This window comes from Lissotriton helveticus, chromosome 2_2, assembly GCF_964261635.1.
Source record: "Lissotriton helveticus chromosome 2_2, aLisHel1.1, whole genome shotgun sequence".
Taxonomy (NCBI): Eukaryota; Metazoa; Chordata; class Amphibia; order Caudata; family Salamandridae; genus Lissotriton; species Lissotriton helveticus.
In genome coordinates this window covers 386,843,539-386,867,777 of record NC_136060.1, presented here as the reverse complement: position 1 = coordinate 386,867,777, position 24,239 = coordinate 386,843,539, and the positions used below count along the sequence as shown (strand labels likewise).

General features: G+C 44.1%; 1 protein-coding gene across 1 annotated transcript in view; it reads right to left on the bottom strand.

Annotated features, from left to right (window-relative positions):
* The window catches only part of LOC144821490 (uncharacterized), a 537,248-nt gene that overhangs the window by 168,990 nt on the left and 344,019 nt on the right, over positions 1-24,239 (bottom strand). The window contains exon 4 of the mRNA XM_078678609.1: positions 5,664-5,752. Coding sequence (XP_078534735.1) covers positions 5,664-5,752 — 89 coding nt within the window. The remainder of the gene's footprint in view (positions 1-5,663; positions 5,753-24,239) is intronic.

Genomic DNA, 24,239 nt, shown 5'->3' with positions numbered 1-24,239 from the left:
GGACTATTTCCATCTTGTCTGTGTTGACATTGAAAAAGTTGGTTTTCATCTATATAGAGACTTTGGTCATAAAGGCAATGGAATTGATCTGGGTGTTTGGTGTCTTGTCGGAGAGGAAAAGTATGAGCTGGATGTCATCAGCATAGGATAAGATGTTGATTCTGTGGGCGTGGATGATGCTGGCAAGTGGAGTCATGTAGCAGTGGAACAGAGTGGAATTCCGCACATGAGGTTGACAGCATGCAATGGGAAGGGGCCAGGCTGACTGACGGATGCCTCCTGTCAGGAAAGAGCAAATCCAGCGAAGTGCAGGAGCCTGGATGTCAACTTCCTACAGTCGTTTGCTATGGATGGGGTGGGAGTCTGTATCGAAGGCTGCAGAAAAATCCAGTAGTATGAGGGCCATCTATCATCTCTGTTCATGATCATCCGGATGTCACCCTTGGCAGCAACGAGGGCAGCCTCTTCACAGGGGTTGTGCTTGAATCTAGACTGAGTGGTGTTGTTGAAGTGATGGGCAGTGAGGTTGGTGGCTAGGAGTTTATCTTCGGGTCTGCTGAGGATTTCCTGAGGTGGGGGCGAGTACTATGGTGTGTTTCCAGGTATCCGGGTAGGTGGCTGTGATGCCTGAGCCACTTAGGATCAGGGTGAAGGCTACGTTGATGGGGGTCCAGTCCTTTATTGAAGATGTGGTGAGGGCAAGGGTCCGAGGGTGCTCCAGAGTGTGTGGACTGCATGGTTGTTGCAGTTCCTTGAGGGACGATGGTGGGCCAGATCAGGCTGGTCTACTGGGTGTTGGAAGGGGAGAGGGGGCATGAGGGTTACAAGAGTGAAAATGTCTGGTTGGGGCTCACAGTTGCAGATGCACACTTTTTAAAAATATAAAATGTCATTAGGTTTCACATATTTAAAACTGCTTTAATTTGACTGATTTCCAATATAAAATAAAGGGGGCCTATTATCCCCAAAAGACTGATTTCCAATCAAGAGCTGAAACCAGGATTAGAACCCAGACCCTTGGGCTCAAAAGTTCGTAGCTTACCCACACTAGTCAACATCCCCTTTCAGAAATAAAGTTGGTAATTCTGATATATCAATGGCTAAATGGCAACAACAACAAAAATCATAGATGGGGATGATACATTTCATATACAATTCTTATTTTTCTGCATCATGGATATAGTTTTGTTAAACTAATCCAGCAGTGGTGACATGCATGACTTAAATGTACTGAATATGGCCCTTTATGTCACCATTCCTTGGTAACCGAGAATCTATGGGCATTTAAACCCCTAAACTGAGGCATCTACCAGTTTTTTTACTTTTTGAAATTTTTATTATAAAGGAAACACCAAATGTATCCTTAACTCCCATTAAACACCCATTTGAAACACCTCTTTTTTCACATACAGCCAGACCAACAGACAGACGGATATAGGGTTATAAAGACTTAGGTTTTTACTGGGGCTAATATAACTTCACATGTGTTTAATGCTAGAAGATAATGCAAATATAAAATAAACATTTTGTTCTTCTGCATGAATGTAAGTTTAATGCTCTGGAACCAGTGATACCAAGTTAATGTTGGTCACGCTTTGCAAAGATTCTATAACTAAGTATCTTTAAGAACTGAAATGGAATGTTGCAAGAAATAATACACACCTTACTGCAAGGTACAGTATGTGGCCTATTGGCTGGTTGATTGTTCTGCACAGTGGAATCATGCAGCAGTCTAATGGATACACCTTGACTTTCAACGCCTGTCAAAACCTCTACTACTGACAATAATATGTAAATGGTCTAATCATAAAGTTAGAAAGACCAAATGTTCAAAATATGTAGCTTGTAAAAATATTGCTTTGAAAACAAAAAGTTTGTCAAAAAACGTAATTGAAAATGTTAAAATATTTATAGTATTTTAATTGTGGTCAGGGAGATGGCCACGGTTAGGGTGCAATCTATGTTTTACAATGAGTGAATGTTAGGGTAAGGATTAGCTTTATGGTGAGTGTTGGAATAAAGGGAGGGGTAGGTTTAGTTTGTGGATTATGGGGGTGTATTCACGGTTGGTTCTTGTCAACTCTGAGTCTGGTACCAGACGCAGCAGGCGTACCGGTTGACAATAAGCAACTGTGAATACACGTCAGGGTGATGTGATACATGTGTTGCAGAAATCACACACATCCCCACGAGGTGGGTTGCCGGTAGGAGCATTGAGGGCAACCACCTACTAGCTCATGAAGGAATACTAGTGTGGTGAAGACTGACCCCGAGCCCTGACGAAATTGCCGAACGTTTCTTTGGCAATGAAACATGTTGGCCTTCCCTAAACTAGAGTGGTTTGCAACATTGTGTGTTTTTTAATTGAAGTAGGTCCACGGCATCGATTAAAGTTGGCAGTATCGCCAGTGGGTCCTATCTCATTTTTAGCTTGGAGAAGCAAAATAAAAAACATTTTTTTCCTTTGCACTATGGGGTCATAGTAGGATAGCACATGATTAACGTGTGCGGTCCATTTTGTTCACACACAATTAGAGTAGCCTTGCTTTACACTGTTTTTACACATTTCATTTTGGTCTTGAAAGAAACCGATGATGAAGATGGGAGTATACTTGTGAGTACCTACCAGCAGCTCCTTTGGTGGTACTTACGTGAGGCACTTTCAGACCTTGACACACTTTTTTCATGGGGCACTTTTAGAAGGGGATCCAAGTAGGGGCAGAAGACACACTTTGTTTTAAAATCTGACAGCAAAACCCTATTTTGAATAGCATTTCAGAAGCAATTCCATCAGTATAGTAGCCAAGTCTGGTGTTTGTGTTTTTTTAAAATAACAGTCCAGTACCAGAGCAGTTGTTTGTTGATATATTTTGTTTTGAGTGGAGGGCGACCTGCTCTGTTAATCCCTCTATTGCTCCTTATTGTACATGCCATTAAATCACGAACCTGTTTTGGCTAAATCTAGGTGCCTATCTAAAAAATGGAACAGATTACTAGTAGGTCTGTAGGGATTTTTTGACCTGATCAAAATGGTGATACTCCCCAAATTCATATATCTATTTAGAGCCATTCTTTTATATTTAAAAGTTCCTTTCTTCTCTTGGGACGAAAGGTCTTGTACCCAGCTCATTGGGGAATAGAAGTGCTCTTGCTGCATAATACGGATCTTCCAACTACCGAACGATAAAGGTGGGTGGTTGCTTCCAAGTTTAAATCATAATTTTTGGTCAGCTATCTCGGAGCGTATGTCTAGTAGAGATTTGAAATAAGTCCTAGCACTTGCAGTCTCTGTATTTCGATGTTGGCCAAAAGGTATGGTTTTACGATCCTTCTTATTTCAAGCGTACTCTGTTTTAGACTCTCCTGGTGTTTTACCAGATGTGGCAAAGTTTAATGGCTAAACATTCCATTGCCCCCTACCTCGTTATATGCCTTTATTGTTTAACCCAGAGTTTATCTCTTTTCTAATGATTTGCACATGGTAGACTGGTCTAGGTCGCTCCTGCAATCGGTAGGTCAGCTGTTCATTGGACATCAGGTCTTATCCTTTTCGGATTTAGTTACATGATTTGAGGTTCAGAGCACATGTTTTTTTTAAGTATATACAAATTTCAAAGTTCTTTAACAAGCAAGTTAAAGACTCAGGGCTGCTGAATTTTTGCACAGAACCCATGGAAGAGAGACGATTAGTCAATTTTATAAATTACTACATTTGGTCCAATACGATAATATATTCATCTAAGCCTCCAGATGGACTTGTAAACTATCACTACAAATGGCTGCTGATGTTATTAGGGAGTCAATCCAGTTGAGTAATATATTTGTGAAAGGCTCCAGGCCGAAAATACATTGTTTTAAGATTGTTAAAGATACATATTACACTCTGATCCGATTATTCAACTGGGAATGTCAGACTAGTTTGGAACGCTTGAGGTGGGGTAAGGTGAGAGCTGACAGTGTGCATATTTTCTACTCGTGTGGCACATCGCATAAATATTAGCAGAGGTTCTGTGAGGAGATTTCTAGGGTTACTCTAAGGCATACTTATCTGTTCGCTCAGCTGATAATTTTTGGTACATCGCATGAAGTCCCCTTGCATTTGAAAGGTATTGTTTTTTTATTATTCTAATGGCTAGGATACTGCTCGCACGTTTTTGGCTTGATCCAACCCCTCCAATTGCTATTACCTGGTTTAAACAGTTCTTGTATATTTATGGGCTAGAGCGGTCCTCTGTCAAGGAGGATCCTGTAAAGACGGCAGAAGGGTGACACGCTTGGAACTAACGTGCACAAAAATCGGACTATCGGCAAGTACTGAAAACGGGACTAAGGAACTTCTCTATATAAACATTAGAAGTATATCCCAGTGATATCACCATATAGTGATTGATACATCTAAGAATATATAAATCGTCCTTAGAGAAGCGCATGGAGCTCTGTTAGTTCCGCTTGTTCCACAGTACCCGATCACAACGAAAATAGTTATTTGAATAATCGGAACTCTACCATAGGAAAAGAGGACCCCAAGGTTTATCTGAAGTACATGGTCTGGTATTGTTTGGTGACAAACCAGAAGATACCTTGTAATGTTATTTAGAACTTAAAAGGATATATATGCTGCTATGAGAAGAGAGCTATTTTATACATACATTGTCCTGAAGGTGGTGGCATAGAGAAACATATGAGCTACCGAAACGCGTAGACGCATCATTGAATGTTACATCCCAGGAACCACACGTGTGTTTATGTTGATGAAATGATTAATGGACACCTGGTTAAAAATATACAATGAGTTCAATGTGGAGTAACGGAATTTGAGATGCTTTTTATTTTTTGCACTTCACTTGGTTGTCAGCTCTCCAAAATTTAGTCTTACATATGGTTTTCACATACAACTTGTAATTTTAACTCCACGTATAGCCAAAACTGTTGGTCAATAGGACTTTTTATCTGTCATTTATATTTATTGATTGTTTGTTGTATTATATGTCATTATTAATTTTATTAAAGATAAACTGTGTTTTTCTTAATTAGTTCTGTTTAATTGATGTCACCAAATTACCTTTGAGGAACTGAATGTATGAGGAATGGAAGAATGACATAAAAAAGTGAGCTTTTTGACAGAAATATTACCCATGACTAATACGGATTAGAGGGTAACAAAATAGTCCCAGGAGAAATCCTCTCTTTTTACTTACCAAGGAAATATTTAAGCCAAGTGTTGGCCAGGGTGGATTTAGATGCTGTGGTCGGAAGAGTATCAATATGTATGTACTCCCTTGATCTTCGCTCCATCATTGAGGCTGCTTGCCTGTCTTCTGTTATACTGACATTTTGACATTGTTTTTATTTTCCTATTTATTTGATATGGTGTCACCATTCTGTTTCATCAATGCTGTAAAAGAGCCAAGATAATTCAATAAAATCCTTTAAAAAAAAGTGTGAGTGGGCCAAAACTAAATTTGTGAATAAGGCACGTGGACTCCTACCCACACTGAGCTAAGTAGTAAGTCGAGAAGCGGTCCCCTATTCACTGATAACCTTATCGGTTCATTCTTCATAGCTTCATAAATAAAATGTGAACAATATTTCCAATTCAAAATACACAATTGCAGATTTGCAGTTCTCCAGCTCAGTTAAAATAGGCCGGAATTTACAATTACCTTTAGCACACGGTTTGCACAGCGACGCCCCGGTTTCGTTAGAAAAAGAGCCCGGCTGACAAGAGAGGCAGGCTGAGCTGCTGGTGGAGCTGTGAAAAAAACAAACACCAGCCTGTTAGTCACTGCAAACGCCGAAGAGTCGTACTGTTCCCTTGGCAATATCTACTGTACATGTGCCGTAAAAAGGCCAGTTCATGAAGGGCGCTTTGTGTGCCGCTCTCCTCCAAACCCACATTTTGAAAACAAGTATATAGCTGTTTTACTACAGGTTTTTTCAAAGTGTAAACACCGCCCTTCGGCGACAGGAGTCTATCCATTCTCTCAGAAGTGCAATCAAATATAGCACATTCCCCCAAGCAATAAGCTGATAGTAAGTCGCATGAAGTCTTACATAGTAATTTTAACATTTAAGGGAGTGAGAGAGGTTATTATTTACCTCTTGTTGGAAGTAGTTTGCATACAGGTATGTGAATGTCTATTCACACAAATACATAGTGTTGGTAGAAAGGACTCTGAGGAGTTGACGTTGTGCTCCTTTATTCGATCAAATAGAAGTCATTCACAAAGTTTATAGACAACAGGCTTACTGATACAATATGTTAGACAATAATACATAGCATAAAAAGTCATAAATAAAATGACAAAAAAAGATTCAAAACATGTGATGTTTAACATTAAAACAAATATTAATCAAAAGAGTCAATTTTGTTTACATATTATGCTTTAGCATGTGTTGTCCTATGCTTTACCCTACGGTTAGCAACTTAGACCTAATGCTCCAGACCGAACCTAATGGTTAATACTAACCATTTTGTGAAATCTGATAGTACTCGCAAAGCATCTCCTGGATACCTAGATGATAAAAGCCGACATGGAGGTATATGATTCAGGACTAAGGGAACATGCAGGGCACATAGGGGTTACAGTAGCCTGAGTCCATCTACTTCTAATATAATTCAGCAGTAGAGGTCAATGCCTGAATTGTCTGTAAAGTGCACGTGCATGTGGAGGTTCAATTACATCCATGGTAGCCTCAAATAAAAATGTTAATTTGAATTCCAAGTATCTTCCTGTTAGTGTGCCCTGTGCTGCAACGTCATAGCAGGAGTCCTGAAGAAAAGCCCAGAACTTTGCTTTGAAAAGAGGTACTGCATCTTTCATCAGGGATTTAGGGTCTTCCCAAATAGCCTTCAGCCCCAGTCTCATTAACCAATACCTCACCTCTCTAAACCACTTCACCCGTTCTACTCCTCTATCGAGGATCTGCACTTCCTCTACAGCTTCTTTTACTGGGATTTGAGTTTTATCAGTTCATATTCTGACCCAAAACAATAGGGATTTCAATTCTGCTATGTGTTTAACACTTCTCAGGCCATGATCTAGCCGAACCGGTAGAAGTGGAGTACTATGTGGCAGTTTTAGTAATGACCTTATACATTTATTTTCTGCCAGCTCTAGGCTCTTTATCTGGTCCAAGTCCCACAGTTCTGCACCATAAAGTGCGACCCCCAGACCTCTGGCTCGATGAATTTCTAGAGCTGGAGTGCGATGAGGAGTTGGTTCAAAATAGTTGCTGTAGTAGTTTTTTATTTTATTTATTGAGTTTTCTTAACATACAAAACAGGAATACAGCATGCATTTCAACCGGTGCATTAAGTAATCTTCCTATTAGCACTGTTACACAGATAATGCACTATGAGACGGGGAGGAAAGAAGTGGCGGGGGTGTTAGAAGGGAGGGAGCAAGAGGGGAAGGAAATAAGGACGGAGGGGGAAGCCAGTCAAAAGAGTAACCACTCAGTAAATCCAGCTCATGCTAGATGATTAAATCTAGATTGAGCACATCTATTCAGGACAGTTTATTTAGTAAGGACCCCCAGAGATAATTTTAACTTGCACCACTTCCTTCACAAACACACCAAACCAGCTCTGCTGTAATCAGGCGTTGTAGCACAACTCAGTGGCATCCGGCTAACCCATTGGGACCCCAATGATGAAGCATGCCACCAACTAGGTTGGTGGGTGAGGGGTCTTTACATAAACCTAATGGTGTTCTGGCACTCATCCAAATCAGAATACGAGTGAGTCGCTTTTGCGAGTGGGTTAGTCCACTTTGTTTGTACTTTACCTTTGGGGATAGGGACGTACCCAGACATAATCCTTGCTCTCCTCATTTGTTTACCCTTCTAATAAGTCCACCACGCAGTCACTCGCCCAGGGCTTACGAAGCATACCAGTCATGTTCTTGCCTGTCCTCTCCCCCTCACTGTAACGTCCAACTTGAACCTCTCTTCCCAGTTAATGGGTCTTTCGAAGTGCCTCCTCCTTATACTTCGCAAGTTTACTGTGAATGGACGCAAGAAGGTCCATCCCGCCAGTGTTAAAATATTGGAGTTCTAAGGCCCGAATATCCCCGTCGAGGTGGGACAGACACCCGGATCATCTTTAACAACCTGTTTAGCAATGCAAAACCCGCGACTGTTGCCAGAGTATTTAAAAACATCTGTGGGAAACATCAGTCCCAAAGGTGACTGGCATGTTCTCTGCAGGTATGGCTCTCAAAGGGCCCTCTAATCTGCAACAGGTCCAGTGGAATTCATTCTTGGATGAAGATTGCTGCAGCCATACCGGAATGATAACTGACAGAAGGTCTCTAGGCAAGTTTATCAGCCGAGATGGGGTGCTGGAGCACTGCTGGCATGGCCTTGAAAGAATGAGTGATCCTCAGAGCACTACTACTAGGCATACGCCTAAAGGTACACTACATGCACCTGCACTATAAATGCAACTGCATATATACTATTACATACAATATCTTTCACAATCATAATCTGTTCAGAGATGGTGGGATGGCTGTAGGGATATTTATATATGGCAATATCCATTCAAGTTTGTCTTTTCCCAGGTGTGAAATCTTTCCCAAAGTTTGAACACTTTGATTTCAAAGAAGTAAGAAGATAAATACTGTGAAATGATTTATTGAGTTTTTTTGTTAGAAGGGCAGGTTGAGCTGTGTTTTATGCAGTTTCGGTCTCCTTTTCAGTTCAATATATACATTTGCAATAGGCAGCAAGGAAGTGAAGAAATATTAAATTAACAAAAACTCTCCTGCCAAAAGGCTAATACTTATTGTAAATCAGAGACCTCTGCAATACCAAATAGTGCAACTTGATTGGCTCCTTTCAGGTCAATATCAACCTATGACAAGTCATAGCCAAGAATAAGGCAAGCCTCTTCACTTTCAAAAGTTACATATCACTGCGTCTTGTCTTTATAACACACGTCTTTGAAAAGCACAGAACTCTATAGTTAACTTTTTATTATGTGAAATCTACTGGTAAATCTATATTCCAGTCAACATGGCAATCCGTTTTCTGAGATGCCAGCACTGTAAATTTACGAAAAACAAGCCCCTATTTCAGCATTGTCACCCAGTAGCCATAATAAAACTAGACGCCCTCTCTCGCCATCTCACAAAAATAAATAATATTGCAAGGTGAGGTCACTCCCAGGTAGTAACTAACTGGGGGTGACCTAGTGCCCCTGATATTCCCTTCTGACCTCTCACTAGGGCAATAACCTGTGAGTGTCCCTCCCCTTCTGATAATACTGCTCAGTTATTGGTTGTTGAGGTGCATAGTATACTGCCATTAAATACTGGTACTGCTATCCACACTAGCACTACGGCTAGCCTATATTCCTTGTTGTCAGTTGCAAGACTGTCTTTGGCAGTAACTAACTCGTGTTGTGCCTAAGGATCACATAAGCTCTTTTTAGTGTGACCTGGAGACAGTTCTAGCTTTCGACTAACCTCATGTAATAAAAATAAAACCTACAAAAATACATAGACATATAAACATAGATGGGCTTTGAAACGGACCACTTCATCTATTGGTCTTTTCATTAGTCATTCCATTATGCTTCCCGCCAACACAGCGTACAGTATGGGGCAGTAAGTGGGTCATCCATCGGCTCTCTCGCACGGACAGCACTTTTCCTGACGGCACAAGTAACTCTGCCTAAAAGGAGTGGCAGGCCTGCTGTGTCGAAACTAAAAGGAGATTAGAGGGACGTAAAGGAATCAGGCTTTGGCACAATCAATAGGTCTCGCCTATGCAAGAGCAATTGGCTTTGCCAATATGTTTTAGCCATGTTGTACACCAGCGTGGCTGCTGTTCAGCATGGCTAAACATTAGTGGGGTCAACAAGAGTGGCGTGTCAGAGTGGAGTGTTATGGAGTGGTGTGGAGTAGAGTTGAGTGGCGTGAAGTGGCATGAAGTGTCATGAAGTGGTGTGTTGTAGAGTGTCGTAGACTGGAATTGTTGTGGAAGGGCATAGAGTGTTGAAGTGTAAGACTGTGGAATGACAGAGTGGAGCATAGTGCGGTTGAGTCTAGTGGCAACAAGTAGAGTGGAGTGTCAGAGAGGAGTAGTGGAGTTGAGTACAGTGGAGTAGGGTGTTGCAGAACAGACTGGAGTAAAAAGGAATAGAGTGGCATACAGGGAGTTGCATAGAGAGTTGTAGAGTGGAATAGAGTTGTAGAGTGGAGGGGAGTGTCAGAGTGTAGTAGAGTTTAATGGAGTAGAGAGTCAGAGTGCAATATCATAGAGTGGAGTGTTGTAGAGTGGCCTAGAGTGAAGTGACAAAAATTACAGTGGTGCAGACAGGGCCGGACTGGGAACCAAAACCGGCCCTGGCAAAGTGCTCGGCTGGTCCCTCCCTCCCCTCCCCCCAGGGGGAGGGGGGGCCGGCCGCACTCTATGCCAGGGCCGGTTTTCGGCCGATTTTGTTACAGGGCCGTTTTTGCAGCCCCAAACCGGCCCCCACCCGTGCGGCCCACCGGGGGATTGCCCGGTGCCTGCAACGGCCAGTCCGGGCCTGGGTGCAGAGTAGATTGGTGTAGAGTACACTGGCTTTGAGTAATGTAGAGTGCATTGGCATACAGTAAAGGGATGTAGAGTGTTGTGGCGTTTAGTAGAGTGGTGCAGAATCATTGCAGTGGTGCAGAATCATTGCAGTGATGCGGAGTGTTGTGGCATACAGTAGATTGTTTCAGAGTAGAGAAAAGTTGCATAAAACAGAGTGATGTGGAGTGGTACAAGGTGTAGTGGTGTAGAGTGGAGTGGCGCAGAGCAGAGTGGTGCATAGTAGAGTGTGGTAGAGTGCACTGGCATTGAGTAGAGTGGTGCAGAGTAGAGTGTTGAAGAGTGCAGTGGTGTAGAGTAATGTGCTGTACAGTGCATTGGTGTAGACAGCAGTAGTATAGAGTGGTACAGAGTAAATTGAGAGTGAACTGGTGTAGAGTAGAGTGGCATACATTATTGTAGAGTAGAGTGGCGTACATTATTGCAGAGTATACTGGTGTACAGTGCAGAGGTCCAGAGTAGATTGGTGTACAGTGTATTGGTTTTGGGTAAAGTGGTGTAGACTGCAGTGGCATAGAATGCAGAATTATAAAGGGCAGCAGTGTAGAATAGAGTGGCAAGGAGCGGCAGAGGGTAGACTGAGGTGGTGCATAGTAGATTACAGTGGATTCATGTAGAGTGGATTGGTTAGGAGTGGATTAGTGTAGAGTGGATTAGTGAAGAGTGGATTAGTGTATAGTGGCTGTGAAGAGAAGAGTGGTGTAGGGTTCAGTGGAGAGAGTGCAGAGTAGAGGGGCATAGAGTGGAGTAGTGCAGAGTAGAGCAGCATAGAGTGGAGTGATGTAGAGTGGAGTGGCGTGGAGTGGCAGGAACAAGGGTGTAGTGGAGTGGTGCAGGGTACAGTGGAGTGGCAGAGAGTAGAGTGGTCTAGAGAGCAAAGGCATAGAGTACAGTGGTGTACAGTAGCGTAGAGAGCAGAGACGGAGTGCAGCGGTGTAAGGTGTTGTAGAGTATAGTGGCATTGAGGGCAGAGTAGACTGGCATAGAGTGCAGTGTGTAGGGTGCATTGGATCTGAGTAAAGTGGTGTAGAGTGGAGTGCGCAGAATAGAGTGGAGCAGAGTGCAGAGGCATAGGCAGATTGTTTCAGAGTAGAGTGGCGCACAATAGAGTACAGGGGATAGAGTGGTGCAGAGTGCAGAGTAGATTAGAGTGGCCTAGAGTGCAGTGGAGCATAGTAGTGTGGGGTACAGTGGTATAGAGAGGCGTAGAGTGAAGTGGTGTAAAGTTGAGTGGTGTAGGGTAGAGTGCAGTGACGCTGTGTGGAGTGGTGTGTGGTGGTGTGGAGTGGTGCAGAGTGGGGTGGGGTAAAGTAGAGTATGCAAGGTGTGGTAACGCACTGCCATTATAGAAAACACATCTCAATTTGAAATGGCCATTACAATTGTACTGATAAAAATATACAGAACACAAACGATGTGTGGAAATGCCATCACTTAGTGTATTAATTTGTTTTGAACTTATTAAAATATTTGTTTCCACTACATTTCAGAATTATCAAAAGAATTGTTTTATTTTGGCTTTCCTAATTCACATGTATTCTGAAACATCTGCAAAGCTAATTTACAGACATTTACATTTTGTTAGGTGCTAGAATAAAAAATAACATTGTACAGCCTTCCTCAAGCACACGCCCAATAACCAGCATAATTGTTACATAACTCCTCTCACTTTGAAGTCAGAGAAAGAAAAGTAAACACCAAGCTCACTGGAAGACAGAGCCTAACATTTGACCTCTGTCTTTGAATGTATAGCAAATATTACAAGCTAAGAACAAGATTTAAAGGCCTGTTTACAGAAATCCAGAATGGGTGGAAGAATACAGTAAGCTGCCTGGTTGGCTTCGACCTAAAAAGGGGAACCCTTCAATCATATATGGGAATCAACAACAAATCCCTATTTCCTGCACCCCAGGAAAAATTCTATAGTATTAAATCCCCTTGAAGAGCACTCTAGGCAAGGGACTTGACCAGCTGAATAATCGTTTTCAAAAAGAGGGGGTGTACATATATATTCAAAAGACATACTTTATACTAGGTGCTTAATCATTATGGCATCAAATTTGGAGACGTCTCAAGTAAGCTACCACCATGAACCCATTGAGTGCCAATCCCAACTGGATACTGCTTCTCAACATTGGCAGAGCTTCTTAATGCAGGGGAAACAACCAGGAGTAGAACTGAGGGAAAACACATTCCCCAGACAACACTTTGTCACACTCATGGAAGGGGGACAATATGTATACAAAACCCTCGTGTGTCACCCTACAATCAATTATGCCAGGCCCTCAAACAAAAGAGTGTTGAGATACACTCAGATAATCAAACTAAAAATGTGTACAAGGAATTGTTCAGAATAAATTAATAATCCAGACCATGGCGCATGGCTAAAAACAAAATCACATGTTCTGACCAATAATCATGGGAGGCTTACATGTTTAATGGCCAATAAGAATTGAGGCAATTTCATCAGGGCTAAAAGGCCATTTGATCACCCATTTTATGCACAGCACCTAGGAGAGAGACGGTTAAAAAAACAATAGTGGTCCAAATTAAAAGCTCTTAACTGACAAACATCTTATTTGTTCACCCAAAAAAAGAGAATTATTAATAATTACCAAGCATCTGCCAGGTGAGTACATATTCATGGGCACTGGTTTCAAAAGTCAGGTGAATTCACACTAATTTTTCCACCCAAGACAAATCAAGAAATTGTGTACTCAATACAGCATGGAATAGACTGCTTGTGATTAGTCAGCTATAAATCAATAATCAGCTGCAGATTGTTACAGGTAAAAAGACATACGACAATTCTCTGTACAGGGTCCTATAACATTTTACGCCAGGGTGAACCCGTTACCAGTTTCCAACCCTGGCGACTAGTTTGGTCCAGACAAAGCCTACATAGCCAGTTGCTTGATCTCTACCCCACTGTAAACCTCCAAAATTAGCAAGGAAGCTTGATACCCAAGGCTGATGACCAGCAAACAACGCAGTACGTAGACACAACATGCAGACGGATCACAAGTATGGCCCTTACTCCTTACAACGTCAGGGAGTCCACCTGAGCCATGCTCGCTCACTGTAAATATATCTGGTGACTTCCTGAAACGCAATCCCATCCCAGTCAACTAGAATGGTGCCGGCGATAGCGCCATATTGGAGGTAATCCCCGATCACCTCAGTAGAAACGGGCGGCATTTCAGAAAAGTCAACACTGCTATCTGGCAGAATGGAAGAGTCGTAATCTGGGACACCCTATATTAGTGTTCCCTGGCACTAAACATTAGTCAAAACACAAATAATGACACAATAAAAACAAAGAAAGTGCATTAAAGGAACTGTTTAATCTTGTGTGTGGCAACGTTGTTACAGTGTAAAAAATAGGAGGGAAGCTGGGATTGGAAAACTAGACCGGGACAGGCAAAGACTTTTGAAAGTAATATGCCGGACTGGCTATAGAGTCAACCAATCGATTGCTATTTTGTGAATGTCAACATAGCCACAGAGCTAAATTATTATTTACAGATATCTTGGGCAAACAAGACAAAATAATATGCTACAGGTCGCCAAACACTAGTTATAAAACAAAGTGATATCCTAGGTATACAATGTTCTGAAGAAAACTGTGCCATCATTTATATGTGGGGCAAGGATAGTCAATATTATGAGAAATTAACAAGTCAGTAAATGAGAAAATTGGGTACATATCCCTTCTGTGGAAATATTCGAGAACTTAAGGTCTAATGTAATGGCATGCAATTAAATTGTTAAGAGCATACATCCGTCTACTAAGACAAAAAACAGCGAGCTTCCTTTGATAGTTTTAACTCTGCTCTATTTAGCCTCTGGTCCAGCTTCCCCAGTACCTCCATTTAAAATCCTTTGGTCCATGCCTCATGCCTTTAAGGTGTTGGACCAACTTAATGGTAAGCTTCCCAGCTTTTAAAGTACTGATGTGCTCTTGCATACATCTCTTGACCTTTCTGGTGATCAGACCAATATTGGTGAGGTCACATGTGCACTTCAGTCTGTAGATGACGAAACAAGAGTTAATGTGTTTTGACGTGTCAACGCCCATGATGGCCGCACAACACTGAAGCTCCAGCTGGGTCTGCCCTGAATCGTATAAGAGTGAGCCCAAATTGCCATCCGCTTTCATCTGGGCATGATTCTGGATTCTAGCTGAACTCTATGTCCACTTTTTCTGCAACTATGCCAGGGCCCACAGGTATGGAGAGGATGAACGTCCAGGACAAACGATGGCCAACCTCTTGCAACCCCCGAGGGGCTCCTCATACATTACCTAACTATACTCGGATGACAACTTCAAAGCGAATTCTAATAAGGCAGTCCTGTTGACTTTGCTTCAGTATCACACATGCCTCTATGCTACTCGACTCACCTGGGAAATGTCGGCCTAGACGGAATACCTGGAGAAGTAGCCATGGTGTGGCTATCTACTGTCCAGTGCCAATTTCTCTGTGAGCCTATCTCCTGTGAGGAAATCATACAAGCCACAGACTCCCTAGATGGCTCCAAGGCCCCGGCCTGGATGCATTCACCAGGGAATTTTACAAACAATTCAAACACATCTTAGTTCCCCGATTACTGGCTGTATATGCTGAGTCCCTGGAGTTCAGGGTCCTCCCTCCATCCATGCGGGAAGCGTTGATAACACTGCTCATCAAACCTGGTAAAGATTTGCAAAATTGTGGATCGTATAGTCCCTTGTCACTCCTAAATTTCAACAAGATCCTGGCCAAGGTGCTCTCCAGTCACTGTACAATCTGGTTTCGTTCCCCAGCGATCTACCTCTTTAAATTTGTGCACCGCCTTCTCTGTGCTTAATAGGATTTCCCCTGATATACCGGCTGCGTTGGCCTTACTGGATGCAGAGAAGGCATTCAATTCTCTAGAATGGCCATTTCTTCACACCACCCTTCACATATTGAGTATTCCAAGCGGGTTCTTCTCATTGATGAATTTTGAACTATAGCCCTACAGTATGCATCAGAGCCAATGGCCCAGAGATCCCTTTCCTCCCCCTTTACATGTGGAATGAGGCAGGGTGCCCCCTGTCTCCCTTGCTTTCTATAATAGCGATGGACCCTCTGGTCTGATACCTCCAAAATGATAATATTCACAGTGACCTGCATTTTACACTGGGCCCACTCCTTGAATTGCTCTGCTTCGACGATGTGCTGCTATTTTTACGGCATCCAGACGACAACTTAGCCCAGATTCTTTGAGAGGTTGTGCGCTTTGGAGGCACTCTGGCCTCCAGATCAACTGGTCTAAATCTGAAATATTTCCCCTCACTGCAATTACCAAGCCTCCCCGCTGTGACTTCTCATTGCACTAGTGCGATGGCATGGTCAAATACCTAGGCATTTTTCTGCATCGCGATAGGGAACAGGTGGTGCGCCTCAACTACGGTCCAGCAATTGACACACCAACTACGCAGGTAGAGCGGTGGATTTACTCACAACTATCCAAAGATGGAGGAATCGCAATTGTAAAAAATTGTAGTTCCCCCCCCACAAATTTCTCTATCATTATGTCCCCATCCCACTCACCAAATCATTTTTTACCTCCACTTCGTGGCTTACTTCTTAGACTCATTCGGGCCAGCCAGTGTCCATGAGTCAGATAGGATATATTGGTCCTACCGTTTGGGAGGAGTGGGTTTAGGTTGTCACACACCTATACTATCTGGTGGCGCAATGCCAGTATGCACACCACTGGTACCATGCAGATGCCAGATTCCCTTACACCAAGCCCAAAATAAAGTAGGCTGCCTAACACCTCTGGCCTCAATCCTTCCGGACGGGATTCCTCTTGGTCCCAATGACATCGAAAGACCTTCCCACCATGTGTTGGGCGTGGCACAAATTCAAACGAATATTGGAGGCCCCATGCTTTACTCACCTTCACTAGCATTGTCTGTCAACCCCAGGCTCCCTGTCAACTGTGAAATCCTGGTTAACATCACCATCACAAGCTATGACCTTCACAAGTCTGAAGATATCTTCTCGGATGGCTAAGCCCTTATGCATGCTACAGACGCCTACTTCACCACAGCCACCACTATGGATCGTTTTATAATATACCGCTTGCACAGTGCGTTGCAGGTGAGTGTCCCAACTTACCCCCTGGCACCAGAGGAATTCACCTCCTTTGCTTTAGTGATAGGCAACAGTGACAGGAGGTAACTGATGTTGAAACTTTATCATGCAAGTGTGGCCTTGCTCCCTACTCAGGATGTTTGTGTCAGGCGCTATAGGGAGGGAGACACGGGTCACCCACTGATGGACAGGGTATGGGTTGCCGCTGTGCACAAACTTGACTAGTGTCACCCAACCACTGTCATAAACTGATTCATTTAAAATTTCTCTAGAGTGCTTATGTCAACCCCAATGATCAACATAGCTTTGACCCCACAAAATCCTCCGACTGCCCCAAATGCCATACTGCAGGGGCGGACCTTAGGCATACACTCCCTCAGATTTACAACCACCAACTCAGAGGACGCCTCACCCCGCATGGCACACATCCATTTCTGCGGAACACTTGCCTATAGACCGCCTGGATTCCGCACCCCCTTCACCAACGCAATCACCGACCACATTGCACCCCACGCCCTTGCCTCTACGGACTACATACTACTCTGAGACCTGAACGTCCACCTGAACAACCACTGTGAACTCAACACCACCACCGTCCTGGAGAACCTCACCAACATAGGACTGAAGTAACTTGTCTCCACCCTTACTCACAGCAGGACACACACTTGACCCCATCAATGCCGGAGGAAACATCTGCTTCAGCCACACCACAGAACTACTCTGGACCAACCACAACTGCATCCACTTCTCCTTTACGAAACACCCCGCACACAAGCACCTGCGCCGCCCCCCACGCAGAAGCTGGAACAAAGTCTCCGAAAATCACCTCACCTCCGCCCTCACCTGCACTCCACTCCACTCCCTACTATGTGGCAGGCATCCTCCACCAATGGATCACCATCTGCGGCAACACTCTCACCCCCCTTCCAGAACACCACGAGACGACACAACAAGAAAGGCAACTGGTTCAACACGGATCTCCGAGATTCCAAGTGCTCCTGCCAACAACTGGAGAAGACGTGGAGAAACAGCAAAACCCCGGAAGCGCACTCCACCTATAAAACAGCTATCACAGCACACCACCAGTTCATCAAATCAACAAAGAAAAACTTCTTCCAAGACAGAATCCTCGCCAACACCCACAACACTAATAAACTCTTCGCATCATACAGGAATTCGCCAAACCAAACAGCTAAACAACCGACGTCCCTCTCCTCCCAAGACCTCTGCAACAAACTCATCACCTTCTTTCACCTCAAGATCAAGACACTCTATGACAACTTTGACGATCAAGACCAAAGCACCGTCTCAACTCCCACCCCAACGACGCCACCTAAAAGACCCTCCACACCTGGACCCCTCTCACCACAGAAAACACCTTAAAAACAATGAAGAGCATCCACTCCGCAGCACCTTCTGACCCCTGCCTGCCGCACATCTTCCACAGGGCCGCCATCGCATCCAAGCTATGCCGAAGTTTCAACTGCTCCCTCGACACTGCCACATTCCCCGACAACTGGAAGCACGCTGAAGTCCACCCTCTCCTAAAGAAGCCCTCCACAGACCCGACTGACCTCAAGAACTTCAGGCCCATCTCACTGCTTCCTTTTTCTGCCAAAGTCATTGAAAGGGCCATCAACACACAACTAGCACACTTTATAGAAACCAACAGCATCCTAGACACCTCTCAATCGGATTCTGCAGCAACCACAGCACTGAGACCGCCCTCCTCGCCGACACCGACAACATCCGTGCCCTCCTCAACCAATGCCACACGGCGGCCCTCATCCTCCTGGACCTATCAGCAGCATTCAACACCGTCTCCCACAGCACACTAGCCACCAGACTGCATGACACCGGCATCCAAGGAACGGCCCTAGATTGAATATGCTCATTCATCACAAGCAGAACACTGTGAATAAGACTCCCACCCTTCCTCTCAGAAACGACAGAGATCAGATGCGGAGTAGCCAGGGATCCTCCCTCAGCCCCACACTCTTCAACGTCTACATGCCCGCCCCCCCCCTCGCAACCACGGGCTCAAAATCTCCCACGCCAATTACACCCAGCTCATCCTCTCCCTCACCAAGGAACCGGATATCACCAGGCACAAATTCCAAGAAGGGATGAAAGCCGTTGTGACCTGCATGAGCAACAGCTGCCTGAAGCTCAACTCGAAGAAGACAGAAGTCCTCATCCTGGTTCCACCTCCTCCGCATGGGATGACACCTGGTGGCCCCTGCCCTCGGAAATCCACCCACCCCAACTGACCATGCACACAACCTCATCATCATACTCGACTCTTTACTCACCATGAACCACCAGATCAAGGCCGTATCCTCCGCATGCTTCAACATCCTCCACATACTTCGCAAGAAGTACACGTGGATTCCCCCTGACTCCAGGAAAACCATCACCCACACACTCATCACCAGTAGACTGGACTATGGCAACGCCCTCTATGCCGGAATCAACAAAAAACTCCTCTGCAAACTGCAGACCGTCCAGAACGCCACAGCCAGACTTATTCTCGATATGCCACGACACAACCACATCACCCAACACCTCTGCGACCTCCACAGGCTACCCGTCAAAAGAAGAATAACCTTCAAGCTGATCACACATGCCTACAAAGCCCTCCACAACACCGGACCCCAATACCTCAAAGAATGAATCTCCTTCCAAGCCCCCAAGAGAAACCTCAGTTCAGCCGACCCCACCCTAGACACCGTCCCTCGTTTCTACAGGACCAGAGCTGGTGGAAGATCCTTCTCCTACCTCACAGTCAAGGCCTGGAACGAATTCCCCCTTCACCTCCGACGGAGTCCGACACTGCACCAATTCAGAAAGGACCTCAAGACCTTGTCTCTTTGAATGACCCCATCGGAGCTGCTCACACCCCACCAGTGCCTTGAGACCCTCACGGGTGAGTAGTGCGCTCTACAAACCCTGATTGATTGATTGATACAACATGGACATGCAAGTACATTGCATTCTATTGGAGCAAGGCCCTTTCCCATCTCTCCAAGATGATTGATATGGACTCCCAGCCGGCCCTGCTCTTGGCTCTACTGGGCGACTTACAAGATATCCTGGAAAGCATTAGGCACTTGAGCAATACGGCCCTACACTTGCATTACAGGTAGAGGTTGCCCACCCACAACCAAGGACTGACGAGCTCAGCTCGTCATGAGCCATGGTGGCGCTGTGCGCGGTGCTCACAAGCAGGGCTAATTCCCCCGCTGTGCTGAACGTTCTGAGAAACGGGCGTGGTCATGACGAGCTCAGCTCGTCATGAGCAGAGCGCCACGGTGCAGCGTGACTAGCCGTGCTCGTCACAAGCACCGTAGTGCTGCGCGCTTCCCCTCCCCCCAGCGCCGTGGGGGAATTAGCCCCGCAGCGAAGGGGTTAACATACTATGATGTCTCCAGTGAGCATTATGCCTCCCTTCAGCCCTCAACATCCAGACCATAGGACATTTGGCAGCCTCTGCATGATATTGCTGTCGATGACTGGGGCGATCCAGGGCTCCCGCATCACACCACGCTCTTGCGACCGCCCCATGAGTCCTGATTGATGACCCTTATATGATGCGTACACTATTCGCAATGAAAGTAAGCGTCCTCCCACACAAATCCAGTTGACTCTTCTATACTCTTCAGCTCACCGCATGGTTACCGCTAATAGCTAACACATCCAACTCAAATGGAGACACACTTCTGAATTTGTTCTTTTCCTTTTGTGGTTTGATTTCATTATTATATATTGGATCTGCTCACAATGAATGCTTCAGCACTCCAGTGCTCTACAGGTGCCTACATTGTTTCCATGAATATTGCTATGTCTTCTATGGCACGTGAACCAGCCATGTCAATAGCTGAACCCCCATTCGTGGTTCACACTCCACATAAATAACAGCATAGACACACACACAGTTATTTGCTTCATGTGTCCCTTATATATTGTGATGACAGTGTGATTTACTATGAGCCTGTATCTTTGAAAAGATATATATTTTTTAAAACACACAAAAAACAAGTTACTGTTAGTTAGTTTATTCTGGAACCATGCCCTTCCTCCATGCAAAGTCCTGTCCTTTGTGTGTCTAGTCAATTTACAAACACTACATCCCCCACTACAAGGAATATCCTTTTACTGAAGGTAGACTGATTTCCAACTTCTTTGTTACTGGCTAGCAACCAGTATGTACTAGTATGTCCTTTAAATTCACTGATTGCCAAAAGGCAAAATGTGGTTAGGGAAGAGAGCTGGAACCCACATTCAAAATGTGGCAGGTTTTACTGATAATTCTCCGCACTTGGGTGGTCAGAGGGTTATAGGTCATTACTACTGTTAAACAATCGGACCTGGGTTTAGGGAGTTTCTCCTTAAGTGCAGCTTTAGGGGTATTAAGAGCTCTTTTACCTGCTTCACAACTTGCTTTGGATAGGCCTGTTAGATGAGACTGTCCTGTAGACCCTCAGATTGTTCTAAAAATGTGATCCTCACTGTGCAGATATTTTGATATTAGAAAAACAGACTAACCAGGAGGTTATCCCTCAGTGCTCTTGGATGGAAAGAAGTATAGTGCATTAAGGTGTGTCTATCCTTTGGTTTATGTTAAACTAAAGTTACTAAATGAGGATCACAAGCCTCAATCTTCAGGTCTATATACGGAATTAGAATAATGGCTGGTAGTACACGTGAAGTGTAAAGGTGCATCTAAGCCATTCAACCAACTCAAAAAAGCATTTAGTTCAATATCTGTACCAGTCAAAATATACAGCACATCGTCAATGTAGCGTCTCCATAAAGTTACCTGTGATCCATATGGGTTAGAGTCACTGAATATATTATGAGATTCCCAGGTAGATACAGGCTCAGCTGGGCGCAAAGGTTGCCCCCATCGAGATCCTGATAGTTGTAAGATAAAACTGATCCTTGTATTTAAAGTAACTCCTTATATAATCTAACTCACAACAGTGCAAAACAAAAGCCTGGGTTGTGGTTTAAAACCATTCTTGTGCCGCTAAGGCTCTGGCAACCACCCCAACGTGGAATCTAGAAGAAATTGTGTATCCATTAGATATGCCACCATGAATTGTTTAGTGGGGTTACATTCCATATCGTGCAACAACTGAAGGACATCCAGTATCCTTCAAATAGGCTCGTTAGAAGAGAACCCATTCTCATAGGAAAGGAAAAATCTGAAAACTGGAACTTTGGTTTCAAAGGTAAATTGTTTCCAGAGACCATTGGCCTCCCTGGTGGTGGATGTTGAGGCTTAAATATTTTTGGAAGAATGTACAATGCTGGGATGTATGGGTCTGTGTTAATCAAAAAAGTCAGCCTCATTTTTTGTAATGCATTGTTTTTCATGGCACCTTCCACCATTTGTCTGATCATGTCCTTCAATTCCGGGGTAGGCTCCTTCATCAATGGGCATAGTTGTTCCTCATTCCCAATAAGCGGTTTACTTCAGCATCATAACAGGTGGTATTTAAAAAAATAATAATAATTTAACAGAGTTTTATATAGCGCAAACTTGACCCGGTATCGGGTTATCAGAGCGCTTTACATAGCACCAGTTGCGTTACATGAGGACACACATTCATTTTTGTTAGGCACGGGGAGATTAAGTGATTTGAGCAAAATCACAGGATGTTCAGCGTCATTGCCAAGACTCGAACCCAGTTTCCCAGATCCGAGGTCGACCGCCCTAGCCGTTAAGCTCCATTACAATTGCACCACCCTTATCCGCCGGTTTAATAATAATCTGATCATTTCACTGTAAACTTGTGATCGCTTCTTTTTCTTTCCCTGGTGGTGTTATAAGTACACCTTGTATTTGAGTGTTCCAATGCAGCCACTTTTTTCAAGTACGGATGCACTAACACCGCTACCTCAGAAGATGTTGGAGTTACAAAAGTCGAAGGTCTTCGGCAAACTGAAGAGAAAACTGAAGGCGGGTCTCTTGGTTTCTCATTAAAAATTTCTGCAACTTGATTTTTCTTATGGTCTACTGAAATTCTAAACGGAACTCTAATGGGTCATGTGTTGAAAAGTTCCCTGACGGCTTCTTCCCGAGTTATGTTTGCTTGCCATCTCTTCTGTTGCGCCTCTGTTCCTGGTCTAAAAAACTCAACAGAGTGCCCAGATCCTCTGTCTGTTCAGTGTCGTGAACTGAGCCTGTTGCCCACTCGAGGATAATGGTTGGTCACCTACAGTGTCTTCTTCACTGTTAATGTTGTATGTCCAGTTCTGTGGGGTCCGATGTTTCCTAGTTCGAAATTACAGATTTTATTTACTGGCCCACTTGATCCCTCAGTTTGGTAATATGTTTCTTCCACATAAGGGGATGCCGATTTATGAGTAAAACGGCACAAGTTCCTTTTCGGACCCTTGATTTTTTGATTGACAATAAAAGTGTTGTATTAAGATATATTGGATTGAATCTATGCTAGTTGTTCCTTCGCATTCGAGGTAGTGTTGTCATTCTTGATCTTATCTTCTAGTTCCAGAATTTCCTACAGTAGTTAATTCCTCAAACTCTTGGCAGTATTTATGATTAGTATTAGCTGATCCAGAGCATATTGATTAGCTAAATAACTTCAGTCCAGACAAAATTGCTTATCTTCTAGGAATATCTTCGGGTCTATGCGAACCAGGAAGCTGTGATGAATGGCATTGCCTTACCCATTGAGGGCTCTACTCTTTGAAAGTTTCTCCCACTCTTCTATGACCAGTGTCTGTCAAATGTAGAGCATCAGGTAACACAGTTGATGCTGCCAAAATCTGAACATGCTAAGCCATTTTTCTCCATGTATTTAGACTACAACCAACACTCTATAATCCAAGGCCACTACTGGCAAAAAAAAAAACAGTTTGTCCAGCAAGAATTGAGCAAAAAATTCCCTTTTCTCATATACAAAAAGAAACCCTATTAAATAAAAAATAAAAGGCTGTCACTGTTGATCCGCCATACATCTCTCACTACTAAAAGCAGCTTAAAGGGACATAAGGACAAAAAGGCAAACCCGCCACTGAAAAAAAAAAAAAAAACCCTATTTTCATCACCCCTTGAAAAATCCAAATATATTAAATCCCCTTCCAGAGCACTCTACGTAAGGGTACTGACCAGCTGAATACTCTGGTTCACAAAGAGGGGGGGGGGGCATAAATATTCAGAAGAGAAACTTTACGCTAAGTTCTCAACCATTACTGCTTAATACTTGGAGGCCAGGGGTGTAACACAGGCACCCGCGGTGTGGGGGGGGGGGGGCCGCCCCAGGGGCCCCTCCGGGCCAGCAGCCCACCTGGGCCTCTGAAAGTGTACCACAACTGAAGAGAAGAGGCACACGAAGCAAGGGTAGGATAAACGGTGAAGGAGTGGAGACAGATGCCATGAGGGGGGGGCAGGGGGGGGAGGCAAGAAGAGCAAGAGAAGAGGAGGTGAAACCAATGAGGAAAGGAGCTTGAGGAGAAGACAGGCCTGTGATGGAAGACAGAGACACATGATAGAAGCAG